This window comes from Parus major, chromosome 5, assembly GCF_001522545.3.
Source record: "Parus major isolate Abel chromosome 5, Parus_major1.1, whole genome shotgun sequence".
Taxonomy (NCBI): Eukaryota; Metazoa; Chordata; class Aves; order Passeriformes; family Paridae; genus Parus; species Parus major.
This window is the reverse complement of record NC_031774.1, coordinates 28,248,865-28,271,496: the sequence shown is the minus strand read 5'-3', so window position 1 is coordinate 28,271,496 and position 22,632 is coordinate 28,248,865. Positions and strand designations below refer to the sequence as shown.

The following is a 22,632-nucleotide window of genomic DNA, read 5'->3' as shown; positions in this document are numbered from 1 at the left end:
GGAGGCCATGGCAGTGTTGCTACAGACCAGGGAAGGGTATGTGAGTGAGAAGCCTTGGAGAAAAGGCTTCTGATAGCTGTTGTGCTCTGTAGTATGCTGTCAGAAGGGTGGTTTCCTGAAAATGTGCCTTGTAGTGTCCTGTGGAGCCTTAGTGGAGCTATTTATTTTTCACAATGCAAGCTTGTCTTTGTTCTCCCCCCCTTCCCTCTGGATATGAGGGGGTGATTCTGCTTCCTGAGGAGAGTAGACCCTGAAGTGCAAAAGGAGACAATGGAGATCCTTTGTTGTCCAGAGCCAACTGTTGCTTACACCTGTTAAATACAATGTTCAGCTTATCCAGAAAAGCAGCTCTGTGTGTTAGAATATGTATAAAACATGCAGAGACTAGTTGGTTTTTTTTTTCACAAAATGAAGCTTGCAAGTGGCTTTTTAAAAGATGCCAATGGAAATCCAGATAGTTGCAAGTGACAGACCATGTACTCCTCTGGATATAGCTGGTGTGACATTCACACAGTACAGTCTCTCTTAACCTTACAGGTGAAGCTACAGATGACACTTCATCTGTAGTTTTGTTGTTTTTTTTAACAGTTGTTACTCTGCATTTAGTGAAGAGTAGTGAGGTTATTAAAAAAAAAAACACCAACCCCCTCCCTCTCCCCCCCAAATTCTTGGTCAATTCCTATGCAGAGACCCTTTCTGAAAACTCTGCATAATGTATTTTTTAGGGGTAAGAACAAGAAGCTCAGTTAACCTGTGCATGTGAGACCGTTGCCAGTCTGATGTTGATGTTTAGACCTTTCTACAAGATTCAGGTTTTTTTATTTCTAATGTGAGCCTTAGTCTAAATGGTTGCTCTTTTTCTTTTAAACTGTTACACCAGTGTCATTACTTTCTTATTACTTCCTCTTATCTGTTCAAGAGATGCCAGAGAATTGTTGAGGAAGTTTCTGATCCTGATGTCAGGCTGTTTGCATTCCTCTACATACATGTAGCATTTGTAGAAACTAACACTTCTCTCTGTATGGGTTTTATTTGGAATGTTTGGCTTTAGAGGAAAAGGAAATTTGTAACACTGAAAGATGGTGTTAAAGGATTTAACCAGTTGTTTTGCAGCAGATTCTTAAACTGCAGAGGCAAAAGGCAAACAGCTTTGGTGATGACAACTGCTGACTCTCAAAAGACTAAATCACATATCAGATTTACAAAATGGGGAAAACAAATCCAGTCTTAAGGATACAGTATAAAAAGGTTCATACCTTTTGAGAAACTCATTTCAAAATAGATTAAATGAACATGAAAATCCTCTGCTGTTGAAAGTCATTTTAAATCACCTTCTTACTCTTTGGTGGGTCTTGCATGTTAATTTTGTTCTGCTGTAAGCTCTTGTAGCTGACGTCTTTGTCCTGCTGCTTGGAGCACTATGTTACAGGTAAAAACATGAAGAGCAGGACTTTTAAACAAGCTTGCTTTATACTAATTTTAATAACCTTTATTTAATCAATTCAGTCTGAGGGAACCTTGTTTCCAGAGACAGGAAATGGCTTGAGGATTACTGGCTGTCACAGGATCTTCGTATTTATTTGTAAAATGTCTGGAAAAAAAACAATAATAGAATCAGTCTTCCTTTAAAGGCAGTTGAAACTGGAGTTGCTGTGCTTTTCCCATGAGGCTGGGTAGAGGTCACTGGGAATTCTGTGCTAGAATGTCTTTTCTTGACAAATAGTTTCATGGCTTTGGTGTACGCATGCAGGGTGCTTGGAGACACCTCAAAACCCCAAGCGAAGCAGGGAGTGACCTGTTTCCCAAGTCGATGTGCTATATATAGCTGCTAGTGACATACATATTCCTTACCTTCAGATAGTAGACAGTTAAATATGCCTGCTCTAAAATGCACTTTTCAGAGGGAATGGGGAAGTATATTCGACTTTTCAGCTCTGTGTGTGCAAGATGAGCAAGGCGTAGAGGTGTCTGGGACAGCATGTGTGGTATCTTTCATGTTCATGTGCCCAGCCTGTTGATATTTCAATACTAGTATGCTGGACAAGTGGGGAAAAAAAAAAAAAAAAAGTAGAAATCCAAAAGACTCCATAATCTGTCTTTTTGCTTTTGTTTAATGGATGGTTGCCTGGTAGCTGGCCCATTCAGGGGTGGAGGTCTATGACAGGAGCCAGGAGGCAGAGGCAGCACCTGGGAGTGGTGTGTTTGGCTGAGGGACAGCAGGCAGGGAGGCAACTGCTCAGGTCAATAACAGGATGCTTTACCTCTACATTCTGGTGCCAGTGGTGAAGAGGTGTTGCCTGTGGATTTATCCATAGCTTGTTTCTGTACATTTTGAGTATCAGGCAGGAATATGATCTTTGGAAGGGTTTTCCCTAGAGTTTTGAGGTAGACTGGACAAGGCCTAGCTGTGCTTTTGCAGTCCTAGGTGGTCTAGCAAAACAGCCAAAGTGTGAGGTAGAAGATTAAATAAGCTTTATGCTCTTCAGGGTGTATCTCCTCCTGACCTGGCACAGGTATGTGTGTGATTCTTGCTTGTGTGCAGCACCACTCTGTAGCCCTGCACAAAACGGCAAGATTTACTGCTGAGCATTTTGCTGACTCTTGCTGTTCTGCTTTGTGTAACTTTCCCCTTTCTTTTGGCTTTGATTTCATTTGCCTTCCTCTAACTCTAACAAGCCTGTGTTACCTTTGGCTATTTTGGAGCACTCTCACCCAGCTTTCTGGATTTTAATCTGCATGGAAACCATGATGCTGGAGCCAAGATTAAGGGGAATGATTTTGATATAGAGCATCTGCATGCAGAATAAATTATTTTTTCCACATTTCAATGTGGATTGAAAATGAAGATGGTTTTAGGAGCAAGAAGCCTGTATAATTTCTCGGCCCAGCATATTGGGCTGCTTGCTTGAGTCAGAGAGTGGTTGCAGACACTTCAGGCCTTGGCAGCAAATCTGAGGGAGGAGTGTTCCCCCAGCTGCTGCTTCCACTGAGGCCCCAGAGCTGTCCTTGTGCAAGGGCCCAGTTTCTCCCAGTAACTCCCAAAAGTTTTGTTACTGCTGCAGAGGGGATGTTTAGCTGCAGGGTGAGTGTGGGAGCAGCAGCATGGGGGTGTCTAGTCACCCAGGAGCAAGGGGTCATCCTTCAGCCCAGGTAGCCTGTAAGTGCTTGGGTGGTGGAGGGACAACGCCAGCTGGCTCTGCAAAGGGGAGACGCTGATGTACAAGAGGTAGACTAGACTGCAGGTCAGTAAAGGGTGAGGAACCTTTATTTTGCTGCTATATAAACAAGGTGCTGAGAGATGCTAAATGAGCAGTTGCTATCAGGCAATGCTCCTTGGCTGCCTCAGGATCCCTTGCTTAACATTTTGTTTTGAGTTTGATAACAGCTAGACAGAGGCCTCTCCCTGGGGAGTGGAGGAATGGGGATCCCTCTGACACTTGCAGGGTGGTGCAGAAGACCGGTTGTACTCCCTCTTCTACTGCAAGTCAGAGTATCCTGTGTCCCACCTCCGGGCTACCCTAGTTCCAGCTAACAGTGATTTATTTTTTAAAATATTTTTTCCTCTACTAGCCATGCTATGTGAAATCTAAATATCACTGAGTCAGGTGAGGAAGAAATTGAAGCTTTAAACTGACCTTCTATTGAGATACAACAAACAGGTTTTATATATGAAAAGTTTTATTCTTCAAACTCTTACTTCTCTGCACTTCCTTCTGGCATGCTTCTCTTTCATCCCAGTTTAATGGTGGAAATCTTTAACACAAAATCTAAATCCTTAACACAATCTTTAGATGATGGTTTTAGGTCTCAGATGGTTTGCTACTCTGCTGGTAAGGGATCTATCCTGAGGATTCTTCTTGGAGCACTTGGCCTTATCATGGTGCATGTCCCCTTGTGACATGTAATAAACCACTATCCTTCTTGAAGGGTCTCTCTGGCTTGATTCTTCTAGCTTGTGCTGTTCAAGTCAAAATGTAATTGCAACTGATCCCTTGTAAGAAAATCAAATTAAGCATAGCCTGCTGAGGGAAACTAGTTAGCAGAAAAAAGGCTGTGAGGGTCTTCTGCGTAGCGATGTGTCTTCTCTGTGAGTGATTCTGGTAATTGTGAGAGTGAATGAAAAGAAAGCAAGCTGTTTGGGCACCTGTTCCCTACCCCCTCTTCTCTTGGTCCTGTTGACTTTTGAAATTAGTTTATGTCAACTTGCCTGAAGTCTGAAATCTTCAGGTTGAGTGTTGGGGTGGAGGCTGGTGTGCCTGCTGCTGGTGAGGGTGCTCTGCTGGGGGATGTGCCGAGGACAGTGGCAGCCGCCCCAACAGTGGGCTGCATGCAGGCAGTGTGCTCATTGTCCTGTGGGCTTAATTGCTAGGGGGTTGAATGGGGATGCAAAATTTTTTCTTTTTTCATTGTATGCTGACTGACAAGAGTGATATGGTTCTGTGGAATAAAACGTGCCCAGTGGCACTGTGATGGATGTCTGCCACAGTGAGGGGTTTATGGCAATACATGTGCATCTGTGCTGTTAGCACAGTGCATCCCAAGGAGGAAATGCAATAAAAAACATGCAGCAACTTTGCAGCTGCTAAAAAACAAAAGTAAAGGGAAATAGTGAGCTAATGGGACCTTTTGAAGGCCTGCCTTATTGAGTTCTGTTGAAGCCATTCTCTTCTGTGTTAGAGTCCCAAATGCAGTCTTAAGACCAAAACCAGAATTTAAACTTTTTTGGTTTGGTCAATGATCTGTCTTGTTGGAAGATTAAGTTTTCAGGGGACTTAAGGGACAGTCTCATTTTTCAGAGTTCTTATGTGTGTCTGACAAGATCTCTGATGAGATCTGTGTGCTGACAGGCATTCAGAATCAAAGATTTGTTACCCTAGAATGTTCTGATATAACAACACAGCTCTTGCTGAGAACCTTCTTTGTAAGGTGGGATACAAATAACAAGCACTGTACAATATTGGTTGTCATTCCTTGAAAGTGTGTGATACTTCTATATAGTAGATATTTTTATATCTGGGAAATGTAGTCATTTTAAACTTGAGTTGTGTCTCACAGCTGTGTTTTTAGGAATAAATGTAAGAGTTTCTCCATCTCCTAGTATAGGTCCTTACTTAAATGTCAGACTGCTTCATTGAAGTTTATATTTAGATGGCTTTGAAAGGAAGACGAGTTCCAAATGGATGTCCTCTCAAGTGGCTGTGCAGCCTGGTGGTATTGCAGCTGCATGTGGAGCAGACGGATGCTTTTAGCCGCATCAGTTAAAATGAAAGGACAAGAAATAGTAAGGATAGGGAGAAGCATGTTCTAGTAGTGCTGGATTATAAAATAAGCCTTTACTGTACATGGGCTGAAACAAATTAACATAGCTGCATAAATGAGAATAGCATCCTAGATATATACAAGTGACTTTACCAATCCAGTGCTTCTTTGTCAATCCTGTTACTGAAAGTAACTTTTCATGCTCGGATCTGGTTACAAGAAGTTCTGCCTTTGCATGGCTTTTCTTTATTCTCCTTCCCTGAAGCCATTCCAGTTTACTGTGAGTTTTCTTTTTTAGGGCTTATTATTTTTGGAAGGCATTCTGGAACATTTTGTGCATATGGTCCTCTGTAAATGTGCTGTTGTACTGATTAAAGCTGAAAGTATGAAACCTAGCTTTTCTGATGCAGTGCGGCAGGGGAAAAATGCTGAAACAATAGTTTCTAAAGGGAATATTTTTCCAAGTAAAGACATTTTCAAAAAACCCACAAACAACAAAAAAACACCCAAAAACAAAACCGAGAAAGACTCTGAGAGATGTTTTCCACAATCCCCCAGTCTCTAGTTCTTCTATAGATTGCATAGATGACAGTATGTTTAAAAAAAAAAAAAAATCCTTCAAAGCAGATCCAGCACTTTTTTTAAAAAATAACTGTTTTCATTCACTGTTGACATGATCCCACTGCTATAAGCATTTTTATAATGTGCAAAAATCTGCAGTGCATTGGAGTTGTGTACATTAACCTAACTCTTCGCACTGCTCCTCTGTAGCTCTGTTTTTCTTCTTACTGGTTCCTGGAAGTTCACAGCCTGCACATAACTAACTCCTTCCTTATTTGGAAGGACAATTGGAGTTTGTTCTCTTATCTTCCTCTTCCCAAGTAAAACAGAAAAAGTTTCCAGTGAAATTCTGTGACTTTAAAGAAAACGTCTTATAATCTAGGGAGCTAATAGTATTTAGGGCTTTCTCTTGGGCTTTCCAAAGCAAGGAAAATTGGATTTTTTTTTTTTTAAGTAATACAATTCAAATCTTTTGTGAATGTGTCAGACCTGGCATGACAACCACGGTACATGGAAATGGGGAAGGATCATCACAATACCGAGACTGTTTCTAACAGCTTGTCTCTGATTCTGTTTCTAAAAGTATGAGTGCTCCTTGCAAGAATAGAAGAATATTCTTTTTTAGAGAAAATAAAAGCCCTGCTCGGCAGTTGTTAATCCACACTGACTTGAGCGTTTCCATCGTGCAACGGACAGTGGAAGGTACTGAATACCACCCCTTTTCCCCTTGGCAACCTTGCACCTCTTCTTTGCACACCTTGGAAAGTCTGTTCCTTCCTTGTTACTTACTTTTAATAGGAATGTTGGAGTTGAGGCTTGTTGGGTCCCCTCAGGAGTATCTTTGAACATGCTGTCCATTTCTCTGGGCTGCAGCAGGGAAGAAGCTCATACACAAAGGCTTGCACCCAGCATGGAAGGGGAATAGCTGGAGGAAGTATTCCCTGTAGTCAGCCCATAAAAAATATGCTTGGCTAACCTCAGCCAAGGGATATTGGGTATCTAGAATGGGTAGAGGAGCATCAAGTGAGATAAGGAGGCAAACAAGGGAGGGGTGCAAAAGCATGATCAAGATGTCAAAAGGACTTTAGACTGTGATAGGAATGATAGAGAGAAGGAAGGTGGGGAAGTAAACTGTGCAAATTGGTGAATCTTGCAGGTTTATTCACTTGAGGTAGGAATACTGGTGTGACTTTACCAGTTGTAAGGCACTAGTTATCCATTGGTGAAAAATCCAGTTCCTTGGCTTAAAGTTTGGGTGTGCCTTGGTGAGTCTGTGGAGAGTTAGGTACATGCCATTTATCAATGATTAAAATGGATTTTCAGAGTTTGACCTGACCAGCAGGCTTCTTTCTATGCAAACTCTAATAATGCTCCCTCTTGAAAACAGAACTTATGCATCACCAATTATTGGTTTTGTTTTTTGGGATTTTTTTTTTTAATTTAACATTTTAAAATTTAAAATTAGTGTTCCAGAAATCTTCATTAGAGAGAGCAGGTAAAAGCTAAATCAAAACAATTACATGAAAGAAACAGCCAAATTTGAAGGTCACAGGCCAAATCCTTGGCACAGTGGGGGAATGAGGAAGGAAATCCAACTCTTCAGGTTCCACTTCAGCAGTGGGGCTGTTTGCAGTAGGGTGTGTGCTGATTCCAATGTCCAGAATAAGCAGTTTGGTCTTTCCTAGTGATTGTGCTTTGTAACAGGGAATATGTGAAATCTGCCTATCTGCTTTATGCTGTGACTGTGCTGTGCAGAAACCTGCCTTTTTATAATTCAGATACGAAGGTGTAAAATGAAGCTACCAAACACATCATCTGGTTACTGGGCAGGGGGAGTGTTACATGCTGTTTGGCTTTTCATATTTCATCCTCTCCTCTTCCACCTTTTCCCATTATCCTGAATAATTGAGAATTGGCTGTGCTGAAAAGTTAGATGATTAAGATTTTTCTGAACTGCCTGCAGGTAACTTCAAAGGCTTTGGTTTTTTCCTTTGTTCCTATCTTAAACTGAACAGTGTAATTGAATTGTGATGGTATCCCTAAATGTTAAAAATACAATTCTGTTTTTAAAAGCTTTCAACTAAACTGATTTAACCACAAAAAGTGGAATGAAGGATTTTTCTCTATTTTTTTTAATTTGGCAGCCAAGAGGATGACTTTTTTGCTTTAAAGCTTAACTGCTCTTTGAAAGCATACAAAATAAGGATACAACAAAACCAGGAACTAAGGGTGAAGGTTAAATCCTCCAAACCACACTGCTTACGTTAGATTCCACTTGCGGCATGACCATCAGGCAAGAACAATGCCTGTGCTTAGCTTTTCAAAAGCTATGCTGTGCACACCCATCACTCATGCCACTGCTAAGATCTTTGCTGTGTGCATTCAAGAGTTAGCAAGCAATGTCTGAATATTATTCTGTGAGGGGGAAATAATGTGGATAAAAAAGAGATTTCTTATGTGCATGAGGATACCTAATTTTCTTTTGCTAAGTTTCAAGTATGGTATTTAAAAGCAAGCCAGTAGCATTCCAAACATTCTGAACACTTCCCTAAATAAACTTTGAGGAATTCAGGTTGAAGACCTGTTTTCCAACAACAGTGACACAGGACCTGACTGTGCCAGGCATTTTGAACAACTAGAGAGCTTCAGACTGTCCAGTCTCTGGTTGTCTAGAGCATGTCCTGAGCATATGGCCTTCCAAAGAATGCTTTTCCATGTGGACCTAGGAGTCCTTCTGTGATAAAATAAGAAAAATAAGAAAATTAAATCATAATCCCATAAAAGTTTACACATGCATATAAAGGGATCTTGGATCAAAGGGTATGGGTTGGCAGCTTCTGAAGGTCTGGAAGATAAATCGCAAAGGTCCCCAAAGAGCTTATCTTACAGAGAACTCCTGCCATATATGTGTGTCAGCTTTGGGAAGGGCTGCTGGTGGTGTAAGAGGAAACAGGAAATCTGGCCTGCATGGCTTCAGTAGAAGCTGATGTCTGCTTGAGGACTTTATGTAGAAGCAAACTACTGTTCCCTGTGCAAGAGGGACTCTTGCTAAAGCATCACTGGGAAGCTTGCTTGATGCCAAGACTTGAAGAAGGAGCTGGAGATGCCTGTAAGCTGGGAGCAATGGGAACTTTTTCACTTGTTCATAGAATTCCCTAAGAGGGTGTGTAGCTATTGACTTTGTGGATATAGAGGATGGTTTATTGTCTTACCTATATTTAGCAGGTGTTTTTCAAGGTTCACATTATAAAGAAAGCAAAAAACCCTCCACCTTTATTGACTGATAAACTTTTTACATAGAAAAAAAGTCCTCCACTCATTCCTGTATTTATGGACACTGCTGGCAGTACTAAATATTATCTTTAAAAACATCTTTGTTTAAATTTAATCTACATAACCCTTCAGCCTAGGCTGTGGCATGTGAAATGGGTCTGAAATATCCTTGCTCTTCATACTTGTGCTACTGTCAGCTTCTGCCTTATTGTTCTTAGTATCCATTAAAGAAACCAGCCCATTCCCTAGTGCTTTGTGTACACTTTGATTCTCCCAATCCCTTGAATTGTTAAGCTATGCCACTGGGAGTATGTCTCTGACAAATGCGTGTGATCTACACTGTGCTCAGCTAACTTCAGGCTGTGGAGATCTGAGGAGTTCTGCTTCCCCCTGAGCTGTAAGTATAAGGAGTGTGCTAAAACAATAGTCAATTTTCAGAGAATTGAATATCTAAATAGCCTCCAAATCAGCTCTCCTGTGGGAAAAAGGGATAGTTTCTTGTCTAGTCAGAACCTCTCTCTTCTAATGTTGCCAGGGAACAGTCAAGGCTGAGAACAAGTTTTGTAAGTTGGCTGAAGCCCAAAGGGAGGATCCTTGCAAGCAGTACCTGTACCCTGTGTCTCCTAACAACCCCGAGGGGGTTATCTATGCTGTCACCCACTGAATGGGCTGGCTACTCTTGTGTCTCCTTCAAATCCACACCAAACTAAATCAGCCTAGCAGGATGTTTCTGCAGGCATAGCAGCATCAATTTACAGCATTCCTGGAGTGGCAGCCCCAGGCCTGTGAAAGACAGGATACCTGCTAACCTGGGATTGAAATTACTTGGTAGCTAAAAAGAGGTGTGGAAACCATGTCTGAGTTTTAAAGAAAGGAGAGAAACAGTGCTGTGGTTTGGAGCAATCTGTTAGTGAATTAAGAATAAGCAATAATTGATCCCACCTGAAGATATTCTTGTTTTAAATATTTCTAACTTGTTTGCTGTTCAGAGACCAGAGCTGGACTGCTGACTTCTAGGTGTAGTCTTTGGGGGAGGAAAATGAGGGAAAGGTAGGACACATCTCCTGGCTGCTGCTATGTCACCTGACGTGCATTGTTCCAAGGGCAGGGAGGGCCACCTTTAAAAGCTACCTTGGCAGTACTTTCAGAGGTTCTTATACTAATGAGGCTTCATTAAATTGGAGTAGGAAGGACAGAGCTTTCTTGGTCTAATCAGAAGGGCGTTTGTTGAAGGTGGTGCATTTCTTTTTCAGAGCTGTAATTCTGTGTAGAGCAGTGACTCTTGGAGGAGAGGAGCTATCTGTTGGCCTGGAGTATAGGCTGGCCTCTTCTGATTGAATATGAACTTAGATGCCATGCAGGAGGTCTGATAGGGCAGATGTACAGATTATCGGGCTTAGCAGTACTTCCCATGGAAGATTGGCTTCTTCACATAGAGTATTTTTTTCTTTCCATGGTCTAATTGTTGCTGAAGGTTTTCTAGCAGGTAAGTGAAAGTATCCTTATTCCATTCTGCATGGTGGAAGTTTGCTGAACAAAGCATGGGCTCCTTATCCGTGGAATATATGAGAAATCTATAGGCTGTGCTATAGGCAGAGTGGGATAGATTCACTCCTCTCCCTCCCCCTCCAAATGAAGCAAGAAACAAAAGGGATAGACACACAGTTTATTGTCCCAGAAGCTCTAATACATATGATACTTTAAATGTCATCTTCAAGGGTGTATGCTGACAAAGAATTTTTCTTTGAGAGACTAAAAAGAATTATCCAAATTTTAAAGATAGCTCTTTTGTGAAGTATATATAAGCATAGTAGTGCCATGGAACTAAGGGTAAACTCTCTTCTCACTAGAATGCCTACCAGGTTTATTGGAAAATCTACATATTCCCTGCCACAATACATCTAGTGATTTGCCTGGGTAATTGGAAATGTGAGTTGAGGGTGTTTTTGTTGTGTGTTTCTCTAGTCAGTGCTGGTGTATTGCTTTAATCTCAGAAGCACTTAAGGATCTGGAAGTTCTGCCTTCCCCAGTAGTAGGAGTGCTAACCCAGATGTCCTCTTTGTCCCCACAAGGTACAAAAAAGTGCAGTACCTGCCTCTGCACTTCTCAGATCTCTTTGAGATTATCCAGCGGTTTTGAATTTCCTTGGGAAACTTGGCCAAATAAAAAACCTAATCCCCCTTCGGTATGCATATTCATTTAGCTGAAAAAGCTGCAGCTGAATGGGATTTTCCTCAGAGTTAAAAGTATTCCTGTTGTCAGGTGTAAAAAACCATTAATTTTGGCAAATTTGTTTTCACCTGAGAGCTTCAGATGTGTAGTGAATAGTAGGATACAAGTGTTGAAATCATGTCTCCATATGGGGTTTGTTTGGCTGTTTTTATTTTATTGGTTGATTTGTTTTTCCAGGGTGTTTTTTGGTTGGTTGCCTGGTTGTTGATTTGTTTGTTGGTGTGTTTACCAATGGAGGCCTTGCAGGTTAAAACTACAGTAGGTTGGTGAAATATGTGTTCTGCTGGGTCTTCATGAAAAGTAAAGGTTTGGCTTTGTGCTTTTTCTGTTTCCCAGCTGTGCTTTGTGTGTTTGTATACAAGGCTGTTTTTGCTGTGACAGTGCCTCATAGGCTGTGAGTGAATCCCTCAGGTATGAGCAGTGTCACATCCTGCAGTTTTAATTGCTGTGCTCTATCCTGTCAGATCATCATACCTGAGGTTTGCAAGTTGTTTTACATTCCTCCTCGTAAGCGTGTGTTTGCCTGCCGGCTGGCTGTCAGGATCACTGTGCCTCTCCAGGTGGCTGAAGACGCATTTGATGGATTTATCCTAGCTGTCTAGTACAGTCTGCTGTGTCAGAGACCTTCTGAAAAGTGCTGGGGGTGTAGGAAGACTGGCTCTCTTAGAGAATCTTTTGAAACAAATCCTTCAGATGCTATGTTCTCTGGGGCTGTCTTGAAAGGAAAAGCTAAAATTAATTGTAAGCTAGGCAGTCTTCACATTTGAAACATCAGACAGTGAGGGAAAAGTTATGGTCTCTCTAATACAGCTCCTTTTAGTCTTTCCTGTGTAGATTGCTTTATCTGCTCCTGTTACCTTGAGAACTATGAACACTTAGATTCCTAAGTGCTAGAACATGTAAAAGGTTTATCTTTGTTTCTAGCTTTCCCTTTTTCTTCTCCAGGTGTTGTAGGTGTTTGGCTCAACACTTTTTCTTGCTTTGTCTGTTTGTTTTTTAGACCAACGTGCTCCTGATCAACCAGATCTTTCAGAAATTTTTTAAAAAGAATCCTTGGTGGGTAAAAGATGTGCCATGGAATGGTAGCATCAAAGAGCAGCACAGGATCATCTCTTGCTTTGACTGGCCATGGGTTATTTTGTCTGCTAGTTATCTTTGGTTCCTTTATCTTGGAAGCACAGTCCACAGGTAAGTGAAACCTTTATATATGTACAGGGAGGGGGAGGTATATAAGTTTGGAAGTGGCTGTATATTTTTTGGTGAAAACTGGCAACGGTTGATGTATTTGTACACATCTTTCTGTACTCACAGGAAAAATTCCATCACTACTTGTTGAGCAGAGCTGAAGTGTCTGAACTGCATGAGTCTTGCGTATTAGTAAATAAGTCCTTGTCCTTCATCCTGTAGTTTTGATTCCCATGGGGTTTTTTTCCTCTCCATTCTCATCTCTTCACTTCAGCTGGTGACTCTTGGGGCATCTCAAGAGCATGAACCGTGTTTTGTTTAGTGAGATTCTCATGTAGACAGTGTTATCTGTGTTCCCTGTAGCAACTGTTCATCTGAAGGGGTAGAAGCAGAGATTGTGTCCAGCTCTTTTGCTCAGCTGCTGAATCTGTTCAGTGTTTCCTTGTATGCTACCTTCTGACACCTTAACACCTGCCAGCTGCGCACCTCTATTGGATCCTCTTTTCAGCTTAAGTTTTTTTCCTCTCCCCTCATCTCTTGATGTTTCTCAGATGGTTGTGATGGTGGTTTCTCAGATGGTTGTGTTTCTCAGAGTGTTGTGAATAGTGTAAGTAGCAGTGGAATGGGATGAGATGAAAAATGTCACCAGAGATGGGAGATCTGCCTTTTAGAAATGAGTGGAAGAAGGAAATGTACTGGATACTCAAAAGGTAGTACATGATGTGGAGGGTGTGCTTGATTACCCAATATACCCTGAAATGTGTCTTTTTTTCTCAGACCAGCCATGATCCAGTTTTTGTCTGTAGAGAGGTGTCTGGTTATAGGAGACATGAGATGAAAGGAGGAACTCTGTTTGCTCTTGCAAGAGCTTTGAAGGAGTTAATCCCAAAGGGACAGATTTGACTTCAGCAGCTAAAGCATTAGCTTGCCTATGTAAAGAAAACCTCAGTTCTTGACAAAACTCTAAAAAGTCCTATTTATTTGACATATCATGGCACCTGAGAATGTCATGTGACCCACATTCCTCAGCATCAGTGTGGTAGAGCAGAATAAACATTAGCTGCCAGATGCACTCAAAGTTGAGATGATCCTGTATGGAAAAGTCTGCTGGTGCTGAAAACTTCTGGAGGAGGAGTTAATTTCCTTTTACTATTCCTGGCTCTTTGAGTTGGAAGGGAGAGACTGTTGAAATCAGATATCTCAGGCTTATGTGTCTTCCTGACCTGATTTTGGCCTTGTAGGTAATGAGGGGGCGGGGAAGACACTCTTCAGAGCATGACGAATTGTCATGAATAGTTAGTGACAATAGAAAAGGGACAAGATCTTTTTGATTCTGAGCTATCCATGTATTTTTTTCCAGCCTTGCTGTTGTTGGTGATGGTGTCACTGCCTCATTTCAGATGCAGGCCTGTCAGATATGCCTTCCAGCCTGGGGCACCGTCTGAAAACCCCATTAGGCACTGCAGCACCTTCAGCTGAGACTGCAATCAGTATGCAAATGCATTGTGCTGCACGGGCTGCTGCACGGGGAAAAGCTGCCACAATACTGGCAATCCTTCTTAATATAATTTTTGAGACATCCAGTCATGTTACAAAAGCACTAGTTAGGCATGCCAGAAGACCCGGGAGTGATTCTGCATTGTGTTTCCCTTTCTGTGTTCTTTTTTCTTCAGGATCTGAAACCAGTTGTGGTGAACTGCTCAAGGCAGATCATCAGCTAAACAAGATTATAGTGGCTAGGCAGGAAGCATTTCCTGCAGGGGAAGTGAGAAAACAGAGGGGAGCCAGGATCATAGCAGAGGGCAGGACACGAAGGGGAAGAAGTCCTGGGGAGGGCTTGCTGAGGAGCGCTTCCATGCACAGTTTTCCTGAGACTGGGATGTAGCAACCCAAAAGCCAATTGCTGGGAAGGATGGGGGTGCTCAGTGATGTGTCATGGGCCCAGGGAGCTGCACCTGCAGCAGCCTGCCAGCCATGAGTAACATTAATGAGCGAGTCAGCTGAGGAGCAGAGAGCCAGATGGAGAAACAAAGAGTACCGGGGAGGCGCTTGGAAATCATCTTTCCCTCATCTTTGTCCCCCAACCACCTCGCCATCCTCACTTTATTGCTTTGCATAGCAAAGTCATTCAGAGCAAGCAGAGCAAAACGATGTTAGCATGAAGCAAGAGACTGTATTAAATCTTGTGGTGGTAATGCTTATCTTGAATGTGGAGCCAGTGTGACGAGCTCAAAATTGCTACAAGAGCAGAAGAATGTTCTCATAAAAAGACAAGCATGGAGACAATGCCTGGCTCAGCCCTGAGTGAGAAAGCAGAGCTTTTGATTCATATGTATAAAACCATGTGAGGTATATTGTATTGCAATCATTTTGCTGCTTAGAAATTCTATTGCTTAAGTTCCAGGAAGCTTAGAGATATATTCATGATCTGGGCAGGAAGAGGTTCTCTTTGCCATGTGGTGAATGCAGAGAGCAGACTCATTTTCAGTCAGCAAGCATCTGCTCTGTCCTCTGGTAATAAGTCGATTTTATTTATGCATGGATTTTTAAGAAAAATCCTCAGCACTTTGTCTCAAGCAATCTATCCAAATATCCTCGAGTGCCACGAGATGAATGTAAGTTGCTTAGTCACTAAGCATACTGCAGAACTTGGGGAAACTGTTCCCTTTTCATAGGAAGATATATCCATGAATATGAAAACAACCACTGCACATATTTTAACACAAAACAAATGCAGCATTTGGTAATGGGCAAGCAGTGAAGCTGTGTCAGAAGAGGAGGATTTATGGAAACTTGAGTGCTGCTCAGGAATATTTTTTGAGCTTTATCACAGTTGTAGTGTTTTTCCTTGTCTGGCAAGTTCTCCAAGATTAGTTGTGGGAAATAATGAAGGAATGAGCAGGCAAGGAGTCTTGGAAAGCTCCTCAGTAATACTGAAGCTTAGTTCATCTGACTTTTCTGTTTCTTTGAGGGTTCAACTGGAATGTAGCTAAGAGCCAGGATACTTAGTAGATAGAGGTGGGGAATTTTTGAAAGATTGGAGAGGAGCCATGACAACCTTTTAATCTGCATTTTCACTTTCTTCTTTGTTGCTGTGACTTTTGTAATTTTTCCCCCTCTCCCTCTCATCTCTGTCCCTTAAGGCCTTGTATCTATGTCTCATTCACAATGGTCCTCCTGCCTGGCCAGGCTATTTTTGGAAGAATGACAGTGGATCAGATTAAGTTGTTCGTTACATTTTAACCTGTAGTCTGTAAAATACTCTGAAAGCTTTGTGTGATTTATGTTCCAAATATGTAATCTCTCTTGGATTCATGACTGACTCTGTCAGAAACCTCTCAAAACAGGTTGGGCCTTTCATTATTGATAATAGCATCGCCTGATCCTGGGAAATGCAAGTAAATGTGCTGGTAAAAGTATTAAACATCCCGAATTAAACAAATACCAGTACCCATAAAGGAGATACTTGAAATAGTAACCTTTAAAAATTAAGAGTAATGTAGGCTTGGTGACTCTAAGTTCGTTTAGATTTAGACACAGTCTGATTTTTGTTGACTGCACGTGCAAAATGCTATAAAGTTAGCTCTTTAATTTTTAGGATTGCCATTAAAGTGATAAATTGAGCTTGAATAAACTGAAACGACTTCATTCCTGTGTGTTGTCTCTGACGCAAACGCAGCCACTCTGCTGCTTGCTGTTCTAAGGTCTTTTCAGTGCCAAGGTTATTCTGCACAGAAACTCTTGGATGCCGCTGGTATTTGTTTGCATTGCGCAGAGCAGCTTGTTAGAGCGCGCTCCACACACTGAGCAGATTCAGACTTGTTCCTATTCTTTGGGAATCTCTGCGAAGCAGAGGTTTCCTTTGTCTCTGATTATGCAGCTGAAAGGAAGGGGTTTACACAGCTAGGGATGAATTCAATGGCCCTGGCAACAAGGACACTATAGCACTGGATGGCCAGACAGAAATGTGCAAAGTGTCATGCATGAACAGATGATCTTGGTTCCAACCTGAATGCTTTATGTAAGTGTGGGTTTGGAAAAATTACCGTGTCAGCCCAAAGCACTGTGGCCTTCTGCATGGAGAGTAGGGGGGAGCATTTTCAGGAGAAATTCCTCTTTCCAGTCTCTCTGTAAAGCTTAAGAGCAAAGTGGTATGGAAGAGCATGGTGAGGAGCTGCAGAACAATGACCAGGCTGCAGATGCAGATAGGCCCAGAATTAGACTATTCATGTAACAATAGTAATATTCACACTGCTACATACACTGACCCAGGCAGTGTTACTTAAGTAAATGCCTTGAAGGGAGTAACAAGGATCTCATGAAGCCACATAACTTGTTTAATTTAATGGGTTCTATTGGGTGAAGAATGAATTAAAGCTTTGTGACATTTAGCTAACTGCTGGCTTAAACCATGATAGCATAATAATAATAATAATAATAATAATAATAATCCTGTGTTTTCCTTTTGTTTGTCCTAGGTTGGCTGAGCAAATCCAAAGGACCTGCATGTGAGTAAACTTACATTCACTGCTGTACTATAAGAGATTAGTGTGATATTTTACTGGTTAGTTGTAAGTGTCTGTGAGGTAGGATTCCCATTTGGTGTGTTGAATAGGCTTAAAATTCATCTCTATGCCTCATTTTAATTTTTGACCCTTGGATTTGGGGTTGACGACTGTCCTCAGTTTGAGAGAGGGAGATCAGCTTCACCTCTTTTGCTGTGCTTGGAAGGGATCCTTATGCCTTCTACAGCATTTAACTTCAAATGACTCATGAAAACAAGAAATCAGAATAAATATTTCACTAAATGCAGAGACATGCTGCTTGTGAGAGTTTTGAGAGGCTGACAGAGTATTGAGAGGACAGGGAGAACAGGCTGAGGTAAAAAAATCTTTCATTTCCTTCAATCAAGAAAAGTGAACATCTCAGCATGATTCTTGATGTATTCCATTGGATATCCCTGCTTTTAATTTCATGTGCTCAGAAAAAGTCTAAAGTCTTTCTAGTGGCCATGTTATGGATGCATGCAACATTGGAAGGAATTGGGAAGCATATTTGTTTTCCTTTTCTAAATATATAAAATATAATTTTCTGTACATTTTTATTAAACTCTGGAAAATTATTTGTTTAATCTGAACTTCCCCCCTCCTCTAAAAGCAACAAAACAAAAACCACAGGAACAAAATCTGAGGGGAATGGATTAATGAAAAAGAATTTAAAGGTGTGGAAAGGGAGTTTTACCACCTGCCAAATTTTGGTCTTCAGAAAGTGCTGGTTAAGAAAAGTCCTGATGGGATCATATGAATCCTCGATTTTTATTCAATGCCTGAATATTACTTCTGGCAAGAAGAGTGGTATCACACACACATAGTATTAAAGGGCTTTCAGTTCTTGGCTGTGGTTGCTAGCAGGAAAATCAACTGTTTTAGGAAAAACCTCAAGAGTTGTCTGGTTCTAATTCATCGTAGCTTCTTGGGTTAGAATGTGAAAGATGGAAACTGGTAGGAGTTCCATTGCAGAGGGAAGCAGGAGGGGTGCTAAGTGTCATATCCTTTTCAGGAGAAACCAGTTGTGAACTACAGTCCAGGTTCTGATCCATCACCATTCTGGTGTTCCTTGGAGACTGCTGCCCACTAGTCTGAAGATACAGATTTCTGTCTCTTTCTATTTTCACTCAGACCTTTCCTTTTTATTTGCTAGAGTCAATCATTTGGGAAGTCAGGAAAAGTCCTGAAAGTGGGATAGAAAGTTTGCTTATCACCTTGTCCCAATTCCTCTCCTGCTTCTGTCCCTTTTGAATCCTACACTGGTTCCCAGTACAGCTGAGGCACTATGTTTTTAGAATATGTGCAATGTTTTTCATCTGTGCAACCCGTCTACCTTGCTTCTCCAGCCCTTATGTTTAGCCAAAATACCACAAGCAGTTACTGCTTCCTGTTCGTGCTGCCAGCCGATAGCGATTCTGCAGTGGGGATGGCAGAGCAGGAAGTACATTTGCTGTGGGACTGTGGCAAAGCTTCAGCTTGGGCTGTTACTGCAAGTACTGTGTGGTGCCCTCAGCATGCTGACATGGGTGACGAGGAAGAAACGTGGTAGGGCAAGGCAGGAAGCTGTAGATTGTTGAGTCATCAGATTTTGTGGCTGAATCTGTCCAGGCTCTCCTAAACCTGGGAGTCTGTGACTAGATGGGAACTGCTAAAACACTGCTGGTAACAAGCTGCCAATAGTCAGGAGTGAAGATGGTACTCAAGGCACTCGAACTGCAAGCTCAGAAATGTTTGTACCTTTGTGAAAGTAATTGGAGCAGGATTATGGCATTGTCACAAGAGGTTGTACCTGCTTATCTGTGTGTGCAGGTCTGCATATAAAAACACATTTTGCTTTTAATGAACTGAAAGCATTCATCTTCCCCTGCAAACAGCAATTCCCGAGGCTCTGCTTCTGCAAAGTGTTGCATTGGAGTTGGAGGACTGCTTCCAGATGTTGTTAAAGGGATTTGAAGTAACCCCTTAGGTGTGGGGCTGCATAGATGAGTTACAGGATGTGCTAGATGGATTGGGCTGGAGCAGGATTGTTGCTCAACTGTTGAAGAATGAAACGAGCTTTTGGCCCAGCCTAGTATAATCTCAAGAGGTTGCTGGAATGCTTCCTCATTGCTTGTGTACTTTGGCATGGCTGGTGCTGGATGGAGATGCCTTCTGTGTTCCTTCTCTCTATAGGTCCAATGCTGTGGATGCAAAAATAAGTGTGTTTATCCACCTGGCATAGTAAGAAGTGTTTCAGTGGGAACAGAAGCCAAAGAATCAAACAGTAGGTTAACAAAAGAGCATCCTGAAATCCTGTGGGCTCAGCATTTTAGGTCTAGCTAGTCGTGTTAATTCAATTGGGAAAATATTTCTTGTTTGAGAGCAAAAAAAGCACTATTGCTGGTGCTTTTGAGATACATCTTTTACTTTGTCAGTAAAGGCAAAATATGTCTTACTTGAAAAGTGTTGCCATGCTGTAGAGTGAGATAAGCACCTCTGGTGGATGTTGTCTTGAGTTTTCAGCCCACAGAGAGGTAAGAAACATGGTAAGCTTTGACACATGCAGAGTCATAATTAGAAAGTTGAATGCTGCGCTGCATTTCTGGCTGGAAAGAACATTTTCTGTGTCCTGAGAAAAAGACCAACATAATGTGTAAAGAATTTTGTGTCAGACATACCCTTAGACACTCATAAAACTGTCCAGAAAGAGAATAAAACTATTTTTTGTGCTCTTACCAATGTTTTAAGGCAAATGAGGATGTGTAGGAGGGTGGTAGAAGAGATTGGTTGTGAATGAGGAACAGTAGAGAATGAGATTCCAGGAAGGAGAGGAGGGGGAACAGGAGTGCAGCAAAACAGGAAGGTGGCTGTTTCCAGAGGTGGAGTTGTGAAAAAGATCCTGGTGGTTTATGAAGCAAATTAGTGGCTTGGTGGTTTAGTGCACATCCTAAAAGAGGGTAGTGTTTTATTTATGCAAGTAGATTAGAACAGCTGAGAATAGTATGGCCTTGGGAGTGAGAGCTCTAGTAGAAAAATACATGTGTGTTCATTTTTTAAGGGTTAGGTAAGAGTGTCTTAATGCAGGAAGATGCCTCTACAACATCAGGGTTTTGAAGCTTTTCTGTGGGCAACAAGACTGACTTGTGAGACACTGACAGAGTTTAAGAATTTAAAGTTACAAAGTGGGTATGCCGTCCCAGGACTGAAGCTTCAGTGCAGAAATCTGAGGCAGAAGCAGATCAGGGTGAAGATGCCAATTACTGGAGCACTGGCTGTGCCTGTCTGTAAGTGCTCTAACATCGTGTTTGGTGACCTGGGGGGTAAGAAATTGTGAACGACCATATAGCAGTTTTCTGTGAAAGATGATGTAGGGAGGAATTTCAAGTAGAAGTTGCTGACATATTTAGAGTACTATCTGACTTTGTCCAAATTCTGCTTTTCTTAGTTTGTGTTCACCTTAATAGTTAAAAGCTGCTTTGCTCTTCCCCTTACCCTGCATTTGTTTGGCTGCTTCACCCCTGTAAAAGAACCCTTTTTGTAGAGAAGATAAACCTATTAAAACTGCCTAACCCTAGATCCTTGTCAACACTCCTTGCTGATGATGATCCCAATTCCAGGTGGGGTCTGTGTGTCACTGTACATGTGGAATGAAATTATATCAAAGCGGGTGAGCAACTTCTAGTGCTGCCTTTACTCTGGACCTACTAGCATGCTGGAGACTTAACCTCCAGGAAACTTAGCTGATGCTGCAGAGGCCTTTAGGAGTGTGCTTCTGGTGTGTCATACAAAACTCAGTGCTATTGATAGATCTGTGTCGTGGAGGAGAGAAATGTGGATTTCTAACAGTTGCCTTGTACCCATTCCTCTTGTAAGTTCAGAGCAGCTGATACTCAGAGCTCTTTGAAACTCAGAGCCCTTGGGATGCCCCTGCCGTGTAACCTGTCTCCAGTAGTTCAGGTTTCGGGCCTGCTGGTGTGCTTTTTGAAAAGGACCCCGTACTGCATGAGTGGTGCTCAGCCATGCTTTGTGTTACAGCACCTCTTCTCTTTTGCACAGGCGAAGTGTGTAAAGTATCTGTAATGCTCTGTATTATCCTAAAGCTGGTACTTCCTTCTGCCACTGGCTTTGCTTTCCCTAGCAAAAGTAACACTTGAATGCACCTGGAGAACAACCTTCATGTTTCATTGTAAACACTCTCTTTGGCGTAAATGACTTAGATTATAAGATCCTAAGAAAAAGTTAAAAGCTTTATCATTTGCCTGTTTGGGTTCAGCTGTCTCTTTTCTCTCAAATGAGGAAATTACTGATTTTTCATATGTAAGATAAGAAATTTGAATATAATCACAAGCTGCAATGAGTATGCCTTTAAGAGCAAGTCTTTGTGAAACCCGCGAAGGTGGCAAGTTTGTTTTTTTACACTTTTTTTGTTTTAGTCCTCCATTTCTTTGCCTTTCCAGCAAAGTAGTCCTGCTGCAAATGTTACTGCCATTAGCCCAAAGCAGGATTGACCTTTGAGCCTTCTCACTTGGAATCTCTTTATTTGCATTTACTTCTCAAATATTTAAATGTTACCTTCAAGTTGACAGTTCGTGCTTTGATGGTGACTATTTCCTCCATGGAATTTAATAAGCTGGACTCCGCTTTTGGAAGAGTTGAGGAGATGTACAGTGCTGGGAGGGCTGAGCCCTCTCTGTTAGTACAGGATCCTGGTAAATGTTTGTCGCTGGCGCAGTAGTGAAACACATAGAGGCAGATCACAAGGCTGGCAGTCAGGCCCTGTTAACGCCCTTGTACTGTTTGGGAGAGGAGGTGTGTGCAGCGATGGCCAGATCTCTGTCTGCTGGTGTAAGGCCATGCCTCTGCTGGGCAAACACACTGGAAGGGCAGTGTAGGGGCTGAGCTGAAGGAGGTTAGCTCCTGGGAGAAGTTCTGCCTCCCTGCCTCCTCTTAGCACCTTGGAGAACTGACTGCCTCTTGGCACATGCCTCCAGCTGTGGAGACTCCCATGGCTGAAGCACCATTTCAGAGAACTGGATTTTTTTGTTTTGTTGGTTTATGGTTTTGGGGGGTTTTTGTTTTGTTTTTCCTGACAGTATTGCCTTGGTCATGTTTGGTCCCACTTTAGCTGGGTCTTTCAGTCATGAGCTGATCCTATGTATGAGTCCTTGGGCAGGCAGCTGTACGCGTGGGGGAAAAGGAACATTGCAGTCTGTCATCTGGAACACAGGTAGGGCTGCTTTTAGCATCCTTGATTCTTGCTGTTAGTAAAACAAAGAGGGATTGGTATAAGCTGCTAACTAGGGGTGTTGTGAAGAGATTCATTCTCTGACTACAGTCAAGGTGAGTAAATTCATAGCTATTTTACTGCATATCTCTGGCCAGTTGTTTGAGGCCGGTCAGGAGTATTTCATGCGTGGCTGCTTTGACTGCCATGGAGGGATTTGAGAGGATGAAAATTAATGTCTATTCTACATCCTCTGACAGCAGGAAAGCATCTTATCATTAAGTCTGTTTCCATCCGCTCAACTCTTGACTTAATTAGTTGCTTCAGATGGAGGAAATTTTTCTCCTGACTCTTGTTAGTAGCACCAAGGGA

The 22,632-nt window shown here is 42.0% G+C and overlaps 1 protein-coding gene across 3 annotated transcripts in view; it reads left to right on the top strand.

The window, feature by feature from the left end:
* Nucleotides 1-22,632, top strand: part of SUSD6 (sushi domain containing 6) — a 93,154-nt gene that overhangs the window by 33,506 nt on the left and 37,016 nt on the right. For all 3 annotated transcript variants that reach the window (XM_015630466.2, XM_015630467.3, XM_033515435.1), the window contains 2 exons: nucleotides 12,326-12,513; nucleotides 16,989-17,018. In XM_015630466.2, the coding sequence (XP_015485952.1) occupies nucleotides 12,393-12,513; nucleotides 16,989-17,018 (151 nt within the window). In that variant the 5' untranslated portion in view covers nucleotides 12,326-12,392. The remainder of the gene's footprint in view (nucleotides 1-12,325; nucleotides 12,514-16,988; nucleotides 17,019-22,632) is intronic.